The 14,258-nt window shown below is 37.3% G+C and overlaps 1 protein-coding gene across 1 annotated transcript in view; it reads left to right on the forward strand.

The window, feature by feature from the left end:
* The window catches only part of LOC115628785 (nuclear export mediator factor NEMF homolog), a 38,141-nt gene extending 24,208 nt beyond the window's left edge, over positions 1–13,933 (forward strand). The window contains exon 5 of the mRNA XM_030524999.1: positions 13,613–13,933. Within this exon, the coding sequence (XP_030380859.1) occupies positions 13,613–13,814 (202 nt within the window). The 3' untranslated portion in view covers positions 13,815–13,933. The remainder of the gene's footprint in view (positions 1–13,612) is intronic.
* Positions 13,934–14,258: the final 325 nt, after the last annotated feature.

Genomic DNA, 14,258 nt, shown 5'->3' on the forward strand with positions numbered 1-14,258 from the left:
CAGTGGCGTTTGGGAAAATAACAAAAGAAAACAGGTTAAATCATTAATGACTGTGTGCCTTCGAGGCAGAACTAGAACTAACTCTCCATCTCTTTTCTCTTACTGTACGCCTCTAAGGCGTCGTTACAGGGCGCTAGGTCGTCGTTACAGCGTGTCTGTGTGTGAGCATGTGTGGAGTACAGAGTTGACCCAACACAGCAGCAACAGCCACAGCTGTGGGTAGAGCTAGGGCAAAAATGGCTGCAAAATAATTTAGAATTGGTCACATAATCAATAATATTGCTAAATATCATTAAAAATTCCAAGAACTAAGGGAGTAATGGAAAATCACTAATAGAGGGGGAGTGGGAGGAAGAAGGATAATTCTGAAATACTTTTTCTGCGTACACACATAAGGCATCTGTGTATAAAATTTTGTGTCTCTAGGTCTTATACAGAGGCACCACAGAAAACTCTTCCGCCCAAGTTTCGCCTCAAAACCAATTCTCTTTCTGGGGGCTTCAAATCTTGTTTGGTATCCCAGGAGATTTGATTTAACCCGCTAAAAAAGACATTTGTTCTCATAAAAAAAATCATTGGAATATAAACCTTATAGTTTTTCTGAACAATCTCATCAAAAATGTTTTGCATATTGAAAATTTATATTATTTTATATAAACTATTAAACAAAGAAAAGACGGGACGCATGCTTTTTATGAATTTAATGCGAAGATGAAAACGATATGCGGCAAGTGTGTTTGTACGTAACTCTGGATAACAACTAAACTCTCAATTTCGGCTTACATACTAAACTAAGCCTAAACCAAACGAAACGCATCAGTTAGATCTAGCACAAATTCTAAGTGATCCGCTTTTGAGACAAATCAAACAAAAGGAGCCACGTATGACTTGTACGGTGTCTTGCCACGGATGCAGAGCGTTGTGCTTATAGGGCCACAAAAATCAACACCATACTTCGAATGGGTGGAGCATGTCTGCCGGAAGATTTCCCCTTACTTGGGAGGCCAACTGAGGATTCCATTTGAAGCAGATGATCCACGAACGTACTGTTCGGCGACACATTTCCTGAGGGTTAACCAGCCAAACTGGCTCACGAAGCAGGCTCACCAGCGATCTAGGGCCAGCATGGCAATTTGACACATGCAAAATAGATACGTATCTTATAAATTTAGACTTTTTTGAAAGCAACAACGAAAACTTGGCTTCGTACGGGATAGGAGCATTTAAGATTCTTCCCCCCACTCTCAGCAATGAAAACAAGAAACCGTCTTCTTCAAATTCATGCAACAATTGACTCATACGCTGTAAATTAGAGAACACTTAACTCTCTTTTTTCGAACGTTGTCGATTTCCTCACCGAACTCATTGTCCTGGATGACTTGAACAATTTTGTTGAATACAAAATTGAGTTCGCTTGGCTATAGGGTCAAAGGGCTTCGAGACTTTTATGCACGTTTGTATAAATCGAAAATCCCAAACGAAAACCCTAAGCAATTTTTAATGTATCGAGCTTGCTGATCTGCATTAAAACTACAGGAGACTTGAGAACTTCTAGGGCAGAGAATTCGTTGCATTCTCGAACCACTCTTGGATTTGAGAAACCCTGTTCGAAACGAATACTGACCATGCCGCCGGATTGACTTGATCCAGTTGAGAGTTACTTCCGAGGCAGTTCACAAAACTATCTTGTCGATAGAAAAATTAAGACACGGGCGGACTTGACGAACAAAATCTGCGAGAAGCTGAGCTGCACACTGCTCAAGACGAGGCAAAGTTTTTGTCTTGAGTCGAGTTACTTCGGATTTTGAGGTCAAAAGTGACACTTTCCAACCATCCGCAGTCGAAACACGAACATAAATGTGTTTTGTTTTGTCGAGCGGAGACCTAGGAAGGAATTTTCCAAATTAAACTGAAAATTATCTGCCTTTGCAAACCAGATAACGCCGAGCGTTTCGGTTGGATGTGAGTCGATTGTGGCTAATGGAATAACTATGCTATCACATGCGGACAGTTGGAAAACCACTTTGCCAATTCTGCTCGAGCTTCTGTAACTGTTCAACGCTTTCAGCACCAGTTATCAGTTGAGGGTCTTTCGACAACCTCCTTTCAAACGACGAAAAACGACGTTTCGTAATTTGGTACGACAAACCAAGACATTTTGGGTCAGATTTAAAAGGTAAAAGGTACCTGAAATCGACCAGGCGTTAAGATTTTTGTGTTTTCGACAAAGTTGCTCAGGTGAGAGAACTTTCGAACTACTGGGCAAGTCCTCAATGGACCAAAACTGCAGTAATGTTGAGTCGATCGAAAGTAATTGCACTTCTTGACAACTTAAATTCACTGCTTCTTCTGTACTCGTTGGTTGAGTAAAGCATCTGCCTGACACTAACCAGCCGAGAAGCGTTTTTTGTAATGTGGGAGACTCAGGGCCTTGCTTTATTTGGCCTATCGATAATAATATTTTTGGGATGAAATCGATCCCAAGATCCAAAGATCTGCGGAAAGCTCGCTACAATTGACACACGACTACACCACGATATGAATTCTTTTATTGGCACAATGAGAGGGTGGTGGTAACGGAACATTTGAGCTAGCAGTATAAATATGTAGCAGTATGTGATGAGAACGTTGAGACATTCTACTTTTCTTCGCCTTACACCTCGCTACAGTATGGCCTCATCGAAGGCAGTTTATGCTCAAAGGCGCACCTTTGGCGAAATCAAACCTTTGTTGCACTGACAAGGCAATATACGCCTGGCAAATGCCAATCGAATGGTCTGCTAACTTGCAAAATTGACAAAGGTTATTCTGTTCGTTTTTGGAAGCAACGAACGAATTTCACTTTGCTAGCATTTTTGACTTTTTGAGACTGAGTGGTATTACTCGACTGACTGCACTCCGCTTAAGCTTTACTAGCTTCTTCAGCAACAATATGCTGGTAGCGTCTGTTGAGAGCAGCCTCACAATCTCGCCAGAGCGGGAGCTTTGTATAGTCGAGCTGCTCTTCTTTTTTGTGGTAGGATTGACTTTGCCCATGATTAAATAAACCCGCATTACACTCACGATTAAGGCGCGAACTGTGCCTAAAGCGTGACCAGCCAAACATGAAATTAAATGATTGAACTTTTCCATAGCATGCAGTGTGACATCATTGTGAACAAACGATTCTAAATTTTTAAATTCAGAATACTGGTCGCTAAAAGTTGGTAGAGCGACTTGAGCTGTCGATGCTTTGCCTTCTTAGCTTTTCCACCTGGCCTTTTAATAATGATTTGGTCATAATGCAAATTTCTTCCAACTCTTCACGGTAGTAATCTTCTGTATATGTAGGTTTGCGGGAGCTGAAAAATGTAACAGGCAGAAGGAGGCGTTGCAGACCCCACAAAGTATATATATTCTTGATCAGCATGACGAGACGAATCGATCTAGCCCGCAAACCTAATATACTTGTATTCTTGTACATTTCATGTACAGAGTATAAACATTGTATTATGTACATAGTACATGTATTTTATTGTTGAAAAAAGCAAAGGATTTGGAGTGCATATTCAAAAACTAACAATGTTAGCCACATTTGCATAAAATAAAAATTAATATTTTACGAAAAAGTAATATTATGTACATATATCGGTTCTTGGGAATTGGACTACCATATACACATGTATACAAGCATAAATTAAACTCTCCTTATTATTCGATTTACAAAGAAAAAATTGTGTATCCATTCACCGTGCATACGGATTCGTGATGCCTATCGACACATGCCCATCTCTCAAGGGATTTAACGTTTGGGTTAAAAGGTTGCGTCAGCTAACAACGCTACAAATGTATTCTGAAGAATTCTGGGAGACATTCAGCCTTAAGCTTATTCCGTGAATGTATTCTTGCGATTTACAAAAGCAGAAACACGCCTTTCACACTCCAACATTCATATTCAAATTAATTACATATGGATAAGTGTTGAACTGTACAATTGAATACATACTCTTATATGTGTGTATATGTATGTACATGCATATGACGATAGATAGCGCCTGCATCAAAAAATAAAATGTACATATGTATGTATGTACATATCAGCGTTGCCAGACGTTCCGATTTTTGCGGGACATCCCGATTTTTAAATCAAAATAAAATATCCCGCGCGGGACAGATAGATACATACATACAAGCTGTATTACAAAGTAAACAGGACTTTTAAAAAAAAAACAAATGGTTTTTACGGCAAAATCAATTCATTTTATTCAAAATAGTCTCCTTCTGCTTCAATACAACTTTTTGCACGATCCAAAAGCATATTGAACGAGTGTTTTAGCTCGTGGGCAGGTATGGCCGCCAGTATGCCGGTGCAAGCATTTTGAATGGCCTCTACGTCTGCATAACGCTTTCCTTTCATGGGCAAATGCATTTTTCCGAAAAGGTAGAAGTCGCTCGGTGCCATATCAGGTGAATACGGCAAGTGGTTAATGGTTAAAATGTGATTTTTGGTCAAATAATCGGTCACAAGCGTCGATCGATTCTGAGCAATTTTTGGTCGCCGGTCAATTTGTGCGGAAGAAACCGTGTACACACCTTTCTTAAGCCCAAATGTTCGGTCAAAATGCGATAAATCGATGTTTTGGAGATGTTCAATTCCATTTCCATCAATTTCAATGATGATTTTGGCTGATTTTTGATGAATTCACGCACAGTTTCGATGGAATTTTCGATGATCACGAATTTTGATTGGCCCACATGTTGATCGTCATTTATGTCCTCACGATCACTTTGAAAACGTTGCACTCTGCTACGGGATAGGCAATCATCGCCATAAACTTGTTCCATCAATTGAAAAGTTTCGGTAAAAGTTTTACCAATTTTAAAACAAAATTTAATGTTGGCTCTTTGTTCGAAGCTCATTTTTGCACCGATTACACAAAAATACTGAAATACTCATACACAATACATGAATACTCACTGGACAATCGATATGTTCTAAAGCAGATTCTAATGCACCAGTCGACATATAGATAGCGCCACCAGAGGGCGCTAGATTCAAAAAGTCCTGTTTACTTTGGAAAGCTCCTTGTATATATATGTACATACATACATAGTATTTATTGTACTCTATGTCATAGCTCTCGAATCGTACTAAAGTAATTTGCTATTTGGGAAATTAACTCTATAGAAACTTTAGAGTGTCGGAACAGACATATCATATAGTAAACTAGCAGGTATTGCCCGTCTGAACCCGGCTCAATATAATGTTTCCAATTGTATTTATTTTGTGTGTGCATAACCTACCCATATGTTTTCACTTTATAAGTTACCAGTAGGAAGGCATTTAAAGTATTTAAATGTACATTTTCTGTTCTTGACAAAAAATTGTTCAGTAGTCCGTTACATTTTTGTTTTTGCCAAACTATTTCGTTAAACGAACATGACCACTATAACTAATATTTTTTAAAGCTCGTTTTCCCCCCTTTGGAGCTAGAATTTTCCAAAAGCCTTTCTTAGTGTGCTCCCACACTATGATACTTGATACTATGAAAGCATAATTGAGTCCAAATTTCATCTTTTACCGTTTGGGCTGTGCGTTGATAACCAATTAGTCAGGACAAACTGTTTTATATATAGAGATAACGCAACGTTTTAAGATAGACTATGTGCAAAAAGGGGAATAATTATAAGGGTATATCCTAATTTTAAATTCACATTTGAGTCTTTTCGTGCCATATTGAGTCAATACGGTCACAATTTTTTGTTGGAGCTTGAATTATTGGGGTTTTCTTGGGGCACAAAAGCGTCCACATTTCAAATGCTACCTAAACCAAACTCGCTCTTCTTCTTCCTCTTTTTGCTGCTGCTATGGGCGCATATAACTCAGTGACGGAAGTTTACCTGGGTACAGGGTATTACACTGTCGGGCTTGCTCGACTGTAGCGTTCTCTCTTGTTTTTTATTAATTTTTTAATGATCGGATTTTGGAGATGATCCTATCTTTCTCACAAAGTTGTTCAGATGCATTTCGAACATAATTGTATTCTTTTTTACGCATTTGATTACAATGATTTTTGATTTTATCATTGTGAAGGTTTGTGCAGATATTAGACCTTGGACCAAGTTGCTCTTTAACAATTGCTTTTGACCATTTAGGCTTATTTGGATCCCTATAATCATGGATAAAAACTGGTTCGCCATTGTCAAAATCTACTGTTCTATTACCCTTATAGTTCAAAATCCTTTTTTCTTGTTTTCTGAATATTTCTTCCTTGACTATTGGTGGTTGCAGTAAACTGAATCGCGATTTAAGAACTCTACTCTCTATAATCAAATAAAAAATGTTTTAGAATTGAGTCAAAATTACGCTGTGTTTTGTCATTTAACGAAGCCGTTAGTGATTTTTTTAATATTTTGACAAAGTTCTCTGATTGACCATTGGTTGCGGGATGTCCCGGTGCAGTAAATATACATATGTCTAATTTCATTCATTGTAGTAAACTGCTTGAATTCACTAGATGTAAATTGCCGTTGTCGCTGACTATAATATCTACTAGCCCATATTGCCAAAATGTTTCTCTTAAAGATTTTATAGTGAAGGACGATGTTATTTCTTTCGTTTTATAGACCTCGACCCACTTTGTGTACGAATCAATGGTTATTAAAAACTAAAAGTTATTGATCGTACCTACGTAGTCTACGTGAATCCTGCTTCAAGCTGAATTTGTTGATTGCCAGGGTATTAAAATAGATTTCTGTGGACTTGCACTGATTTCTTGACAATGCAGACATGATTTTATTATTCTTTCTATATCTGAATCGATATTTGTCCACCAGACATAAGATATAGCTAGCTAGCCCTTTGTTTTTACTATGCCCATGTGAGATCGATGTAATTCATGAAGAACTGGTTTCTGAAGTTTATGAGGAATCACTGCTTCATATTGTGGAATTCTAGAAAGGCTGTCTGCAAAATTTTGTTTGTCATTTATATATTCTATGGTATAGTTAAAATCTGATAAAAAAAAAAATGCCCACTTTTGAACTTTGGCTGAGGACATAAGTGGTAGTCCTTTTTTTCGCCAAATAAAAATTTCAGAGGTCAGTTGAAATTCTGACTGACAAGTAATACTGTTTTAATTTTGTAACACAAAAAATAATTGCTAAAGCCTCTTTATCTAGTTTTGTTCGGCTTTTGTTAAGCTCGTGATACAAATGCTACAGGTTTTGTTGTACCATCTGGTAATCTGTGAGACAGTATGTCTGCTACTGCTGAGTTACTGGCATCTGTGTGAAGTATGATAGGTAATGAACTATCAAAGTGTACAAGAACCTGATCAGAAACAACTTCTGCTTTAATTGTTTCAAAAGATTTTTGAAAATCTTTCGACCAAAGAAATTTTGTATTCTTTTTAAGCAATGTGTATAATGGATTAATCTTCTGTGTGAAATTTGGTATAAACTTTGAGTAATGATTTGCCATGCCAATAAATGCTCTCACTTCAGTGATATTTCTGGGAACTGGACAATTGAATACACTTTCACATCTATCCATGTTCTTCTGCAAACCATTTTTGTCGATTGTGAAACCAAGATACGATACCTTGTCTTGCAAAAATTTACATTTGGCTAAATTCAATCTAAGCCCAACTGATTGTAGTTTGGTTAAAACAAGCTTTAGATTGTTGATATGGTCTTGTTCGTTTTTTTCAGTGACTGTAATGTAATCTTGGTAAACGACTACATTAGGTATACCACTTAAAATAGATTCCATTGTCTGGTTTAACACCAAATGGAAGTGTTTTCATTTTCAGTGTACCTAATAAAAGTTGATTGTATGCATTCGATAGATCTAGTTTTGAAAACAATTGACCGCCGTTTAATGCTGCAAATATTTCGTCTATGCGTGGTAAATGATATTTGTAATCTACTAACCACTGGTTAATTGTAACCTTATAATCACCGTTTTGAGTTTGCCATCCGGCTTTAATATTGGTACTAATGGTGTACCCCATTCTGAGTGATCAACTTGTTCTAAAATGCCTTTTTTAATCAGATCATTTAATTCAATTTCAACTTTGCTTTTCCACGAAAGAGGAATGATACGTGGTTTGAAAAATATGGGTTTAGCATTGCTATCAATCGGTATCATTACCGAATTTCACCTAAACGGAACGTTCCAAGTGTGGTATCAAACAAATCTTTAAACTCACTTTTAATCTATTCTGCAATATTCTGAGTGTTTATGCTATTCACTTGCTTGAATTCAAATTTAAACTCTCTAAGGAAATCTCTACCTAGAATATTCTGAGGGTACACTGTGCATGGACATCCAGTGTCAACTGCTATGTCCATTGTATAGTTATCAATATTTACTGACATTGTATAAGTGTTGTAGTTATTTGTTGTAGCTAAACTGTAAACCGAAAAATCATTGACGGAATTTACGCTTAAATTGCTAGCATAATTTATATTCTTATCTCTATTTCCGCATATATTTGCAAGGTGCCCAATTTTACCGAAATTGTGGCGGTCGCAATATGAACATGTGCATTTCTCGTTCTGCTGCTGCCTTCCATTCTTCTTGTAGGTGTTGTTGCTGCCCTTACTTCGGCTGCTGCTGTTGATGTTGCGTTTTGGTGTACTAAAACCGTTACTTCTGCGTTGCCCTTTATGCCGTACTTCGTTGACTGCGCTCACATTTGAAGTTTCAGTTGCTTTTGCGATTATCTTCGTTTCCGTTATTGTGGCTTTATGTAATGCGTTTGTTAAGGTTGGGACTCATCTTACTCACATAATTTGTCGAAAATATTTTCTGGAAGCCCTGTGACAAAGCGATCCAACCCAAAGTTGTCCAAATTTGAACCAAATTTGCAATTAATGGCCAGTTGCTTCACTTTAGCAAACCATTGAGATACGTTTTCAGAGTCGCACTTGACTGCGGCATAAAATTTTTTACGCTCATTAAAAACAACTGTTGATGGTGTATAATGATCAGACAACATAGAACACAATTCTTTGTAGGTTTTTGATACCGGCGAGCCTGGACTGCATAAGCTATGTACAAGTAGTAAACGGTATAGATCTGAACCAATTGATTTTAACAAAATTGCGTTTTTTACATACTTCTCTTCGCACTTTATTTCGCACAAATGAATTTCTAATTTTTCCTTCCAAATGCACCATAATTCTGTTGCACACGGGAACCCTGGTAGTTAGTTAGCATATATACACTTCGCACTTCCTTTCTTTTTTTATATCGTCGCCAATTATGTAGTGTCTTATACGCTGTTTCTAGTAGAAGTGTGTCGTGTTTTATTGAGTGTGACCGTGGTGTTAGTTTTGCTATAATACCTTACATAGATTTCGATTAATACTAAACATAATATCCATCATATCTGTATGTACATACATACATACATACACAAACATGTATCTACATAAAATACATGCATACATATGTACATATGCATAAATACACTTGCCCGCATAACTCTGCGTACACACAAAAAAATACACAAATTTTAGCTTTAACTGTGAATATCTTTTAACATATGCAACTTATTGATCTAAATGTTTTTGATTTGCTTAGACTCGACATTTTTCTTAATAACTACATTTTTTTAAATATTAATATAACAATGAATATATTTTATTTCTATTTTTTAACAAAACCTTATTGAAAAATGGACCCGCAAAAGTCTGCGTACAAGCAGACTAAACTGTGTAGAATAAGAGAATATGCAATTACAGTTATCTTAGTTGCACTTTTTCTTTTGTTTGAAGTTTGCAAAAGACTTTTGCTATGCATTGAAGTTGTGTTTGATCAATCACAACCGTGCGAAGAGTTATTAAAAAAGCTGGATATCACAGCCGAGTTGCCCGTAGGAAGCCTCACATTTCAGAGGTGAATAAGAAAAAGCGCATGGACTTCGCAAATGAGCACGTGTCGAAGCCTGCTGAATTTTGGGACAAGGTCATTTTCTCGGATGAGAGCAAGTTCTGCATTTTTGGCATAAAAGGCAAGAAATTGGTGTGGAGAAAATCTGGTACAGCCTTAAATAAAGAAAATTTAGTGCCAACTGTCAAACACGGCGGAGGAGGAATAATGGTTTGGGGGTCCATGGCAGCTAATGGCGTTGGGAAGCTGGAGTTCATAGAGTCGATAATGGACCAAAAAGGCTATATCCAAGTTTTGAAGGACAATTTGCTCCCAAGTGCCCAGAAGTTGGGGTTGGAAAATGATTTTTATTTCCAACAAGATAATGATCCCAAACATACAGCTCACAGCGTAAGGCTGTGGTTGCTGTATAACGTAAAAAAACGTTTGCAAACACCTCCCCAATCTCCAGACCTCAATCCTATTGAGCATTTGTGGGACTTGCTCGAGCGCAGAATCCGGCAGCACAACATTACCTCCAAAAGTATGCTCAAGGAGGTAATTTTGCAGGAATGGGAAAAAATAACACCGGCGGACACAAAAAAGCTGGTGGAATCGATGCCTCGACGTCTGGCAGAGGTCCTTCAAAGAAAAGGATACCCAACAAGCTATTAATAAGGAATTTAGCGACATAATATGTTTGAAAAACATTTTGTACGCAGACTTTTGCGGGTCCATTTTTCAATAAGGTTTTGTTAAAAAATAGAAATAAAATATATTCATTGTTATATTAATATTTAAAAAAATGTAGTTATTAAGAAAAATGTCGAGTCTAAGCAAATCAAAAACATTTAGATCAATAAGTTGCATATGTTAAAAGATATTCACAGTTAAAGCTAAAATTTGTGTATTTTTTTGTGTGTACGCAGAGTTATGCGGGCAAGTGTATATAGATTGTGACATTAAGGGCTAGTAGTTTATAGAATTAAACACTGTAAAATTTAACAACGACATAAGTAAAATTTTAAAATACAAAGTATGCAGTTTTTCTTGGAATTTTTCTGAGAGTATACAAACTAAGTTTGAAGTTATTCAGATGAAAATTGTAAATTTTGCATACAAACATTGGACCCTGTTTTCCACCCTTTGGAGCTCGATTTTTTTTTTCGAGTTTCACGAAATTTCCCTTCTTAGTGGGCACCTACACTACACTATACTCCAAATTTTAGCTTTGCGTTGATCACCAATCAGTCAGTCAGGACAAACTGTTTTATATACATTTATAGATTAAACAAACAGAAGATGGGACGCTTGCTTTTTATGAATTTAATGCGAAGGCGAAAACGATATTGATGGGGCAAGTGTGTTTGTACTTAACTCTGGATAACAACTAAACTCTCAATTTCGGCTTACATACTAAGCTCAGCCTAAGGTGGCGAAAAAAGGGCGCGAGGCGACGTCTGTGAAACGGTCGCTCTCGGGCTCTCTTTTCGCCCTAAACTAAACTCCAAATATTAACTATCTTAATTTAAAGGAGCATCTGCACCATCACATATCTTATGCAAATATTATTAAATTAACAATTTCCTGTTGCTGTTTGTACTTTTAGTTTATAGGAATAATACTAGTCGCTGAATATGTACACGTGTAACTAGTATCACTTGTACTCGGAGAAGCTGAAAAGGAATGCAAGATCAGAAGAGCAAGAGTGTTCTTTTTGTTCTGTCTGTATATTAATTGAAATGCAAGGGTTTAAATACGAAATTTTGAATGTGCGTAGGTCTAATTATTTCTAATCCAAGTGTCTAAAAATATATCGTCGCTGGGGGGTTGTATGCAGCTCGCTGTGTAGGTGCGTACGTATCCCGAGTCGGTTTAAGTAGCCAAACTTGGCGAAAATTATGGGTGGTCAAGTGGCAGGTCTGTGTGTTAGCGAAAATATGAATGAATGAATCATTTAAAAATACAATACGTACCAGTAAAACAAGATGCAACTACATTTTTGTGATTTATGAATTCAATTTCAAATGCTAGTTTTTTGTAGGAGAAAACGCCACAACATAATTATAATATAATTATTCTAAACATATGTACAGAGTATTTCAAAGTCTTGTTTTCTATTTATTTTAGTGCGTTTAAATTTAGTAAATCAAATGTAATCTTCGACAGTCAGCTGTTGTGAGAGATGAGTGCGTTATAGGATGTATATAGAACTAGTAACGTACCCAGGGTTCGTAAAATGCGCACACTGCACGCTGCTGCACACGCATGCAGGGCTGCCGTCTGCACACGGCACGATACTGCTATCGTGCAGGTCGGCAGAGGCCGTGTGCAGGCAGGCAGCGGCCGAGCGCTCGATCGTGCAACCAGGCAGAGGTCGAGCGCTCGTTCGTGTTACGCAGGCATACATACATATACATGCGTGCACCCCATCGACAGGCGAGCATTTTGAACTTGTTGTACTCGACGAAATATTAGACGTTAGTGGGGATGCTCGGGTGAATTTAAATACTCGACGTTTTGCTCGCAAAGAATAGAAATGTTTCTATATTACTACTGTTCGTGCGAACATATTTGACAGTTGATGGTAGTGTTGTCCGAGCATCATTTGACAAAATATTTGTAATCACAGACGTCTGAAAATGAACAAGCTATTATTGCTCGATTTTATAGAACGCTTCCACAATGAGCCGTCTTTGTAAAAAATAAAAGCGAGGAATATAAGATGGAATATAAGATGGGAAGTACTATTAACAAAATATCAAGAAATTGAACATGGACACAGTTAAAAAAAAAAGTAAATTCACTGCGTGCGTCCAGTAAAGAATTTCAAGTCCTCATAGCTTTTCCCAGTGGCCAAAAATCTCATAGTAGCTGATAGCCGTTCATTGGGCGTTATTGCCAATCTCAACATAGAGTCCTTTCGCTGAATTACGAGTTTTACTAAGCTTAATAGCTCCTCCTAAGTTCGGCCATCCATTCGAAGGAAATTCTTCAAATCCACCGGAGAGGACTCATTCAGCTACTTCAAGAGTTTCGTGTGACTGAATTTCCCTCGCTTCATGTACCACTTTTTCATCCCCATATTGTGCTCCTTTTTTGGCTTCCATTTCTTTTTACTTTTTATTTCTTAATACATACTTGAATTGCCATTAAGGCCAAAATTGTATTTTCGTCCGTATCCATTTATACATACATTCCGTACTTTTCAAAATATTCTCTCAAATGATATTCACAAACAATGTTTGTCATGTTAGTGGAAAAATGTATTTGTGCTGCCGAGCAAGTTCAGGCAACATGCTCGCCTGTGGATGTGGTTCTTAAGCGTCGACAGTCACCTGTGTCTCACAGCAGGCTTTCGAAGTTTTGTCTAACCGACGGATTTTTTTTTGAGATTTCAAAAACAACTGTAGGCGAAACCTCCAGAGATTCCTCGGCAACCCTGATAGTCTCTGAGATCCAGATTTGCATACGGACGGAAAGACAGGGCTAGTTGGAATCGTCTTGACATGCTGATCAAGAATATAATTAATATAATACACTTTTGTACATTTCATGTGCAGAGTGTAAAAATTGACTCTAAATGTCAGCATCACAACTCTTACCAGTGATTGCACATATGTATGTAGCTTTTCGTGTTAGTTAGTTTAGTTAGTTTTTCATTGCGAACCTCAATAGCTCACGCCCCAATGACTTTCTCGACTGGTATTTCTAATTTTTTTCTATTAATTACGTAAAAAAATTTCTTTGCAGATTCAAATTAAAACTAATTCCAGGTACAGGAAAACGTGGAAGAGCTGCTAAAGTTGCACTTGCATTGTTTTCAAAGGACAAAAGCTGTAACTCCCGAGAAGCTGATTTACTAAAGAGCATTAAGGAAGAGGCCCTAGCTCGTAATATTCCTGGAAAAGTAAAGCTATCAGCGCCACAGCAACATACATTTAGAAAGCATTAATAAGATTATAACAAACATTAATTTTCATAAAACTTAAAAAGAGCTGGAATAGTTAGAAAGTTTAATTTGGTTAATTAAAAATACAGCAAATATAAATAAAAAGTAAAATAAAATGTAAATAGACAGCGAAAATATAAGAAAAATTACATCATAGAGCTGACTTAATATATATTTATTATGTTTTGATAGATAGATAGATAGAAAACACAAATGAAATGCTACGGAACGAGCCCAACTTGAGAATACGCAGTTCCTGCATCAGCTGTGATGGCCATCTTGACAAGGGCAACTACTAGGCAGTGACGACTTTGTACTCCTTTGTCTGGCGTTGCAAGAGGAATTTCGTGAGTTTGTGGTCTCTACCCTTGCACATTGTGGGAGCTGTTCTGCGGTTGGCATTGTTGTTCCACTGTTCACCTGCTGTAGTCTATGTTTTGTGCTCTC

This window comes from Scaptodrosophila lebanonensis, unplaced genomic scaffold (assembly GCF_003285725.1).
Source record: "Scaptodrosophila lebanonensis strain 11010-0011.00,11010-0021.00 unplaced genomic scaffold, SlebRS2 tig00000126-arrow-arrow-pilon, whole genome shotgun sequence".
Classification (NCBI taxonomy): domain Eukaryota; kingdom Metazoa; phylum Arthropoda; class Insecta; order Diptera; family Drosophilidae; genus Scaptodrosophila; species Scaptodrosophila lebanonensis.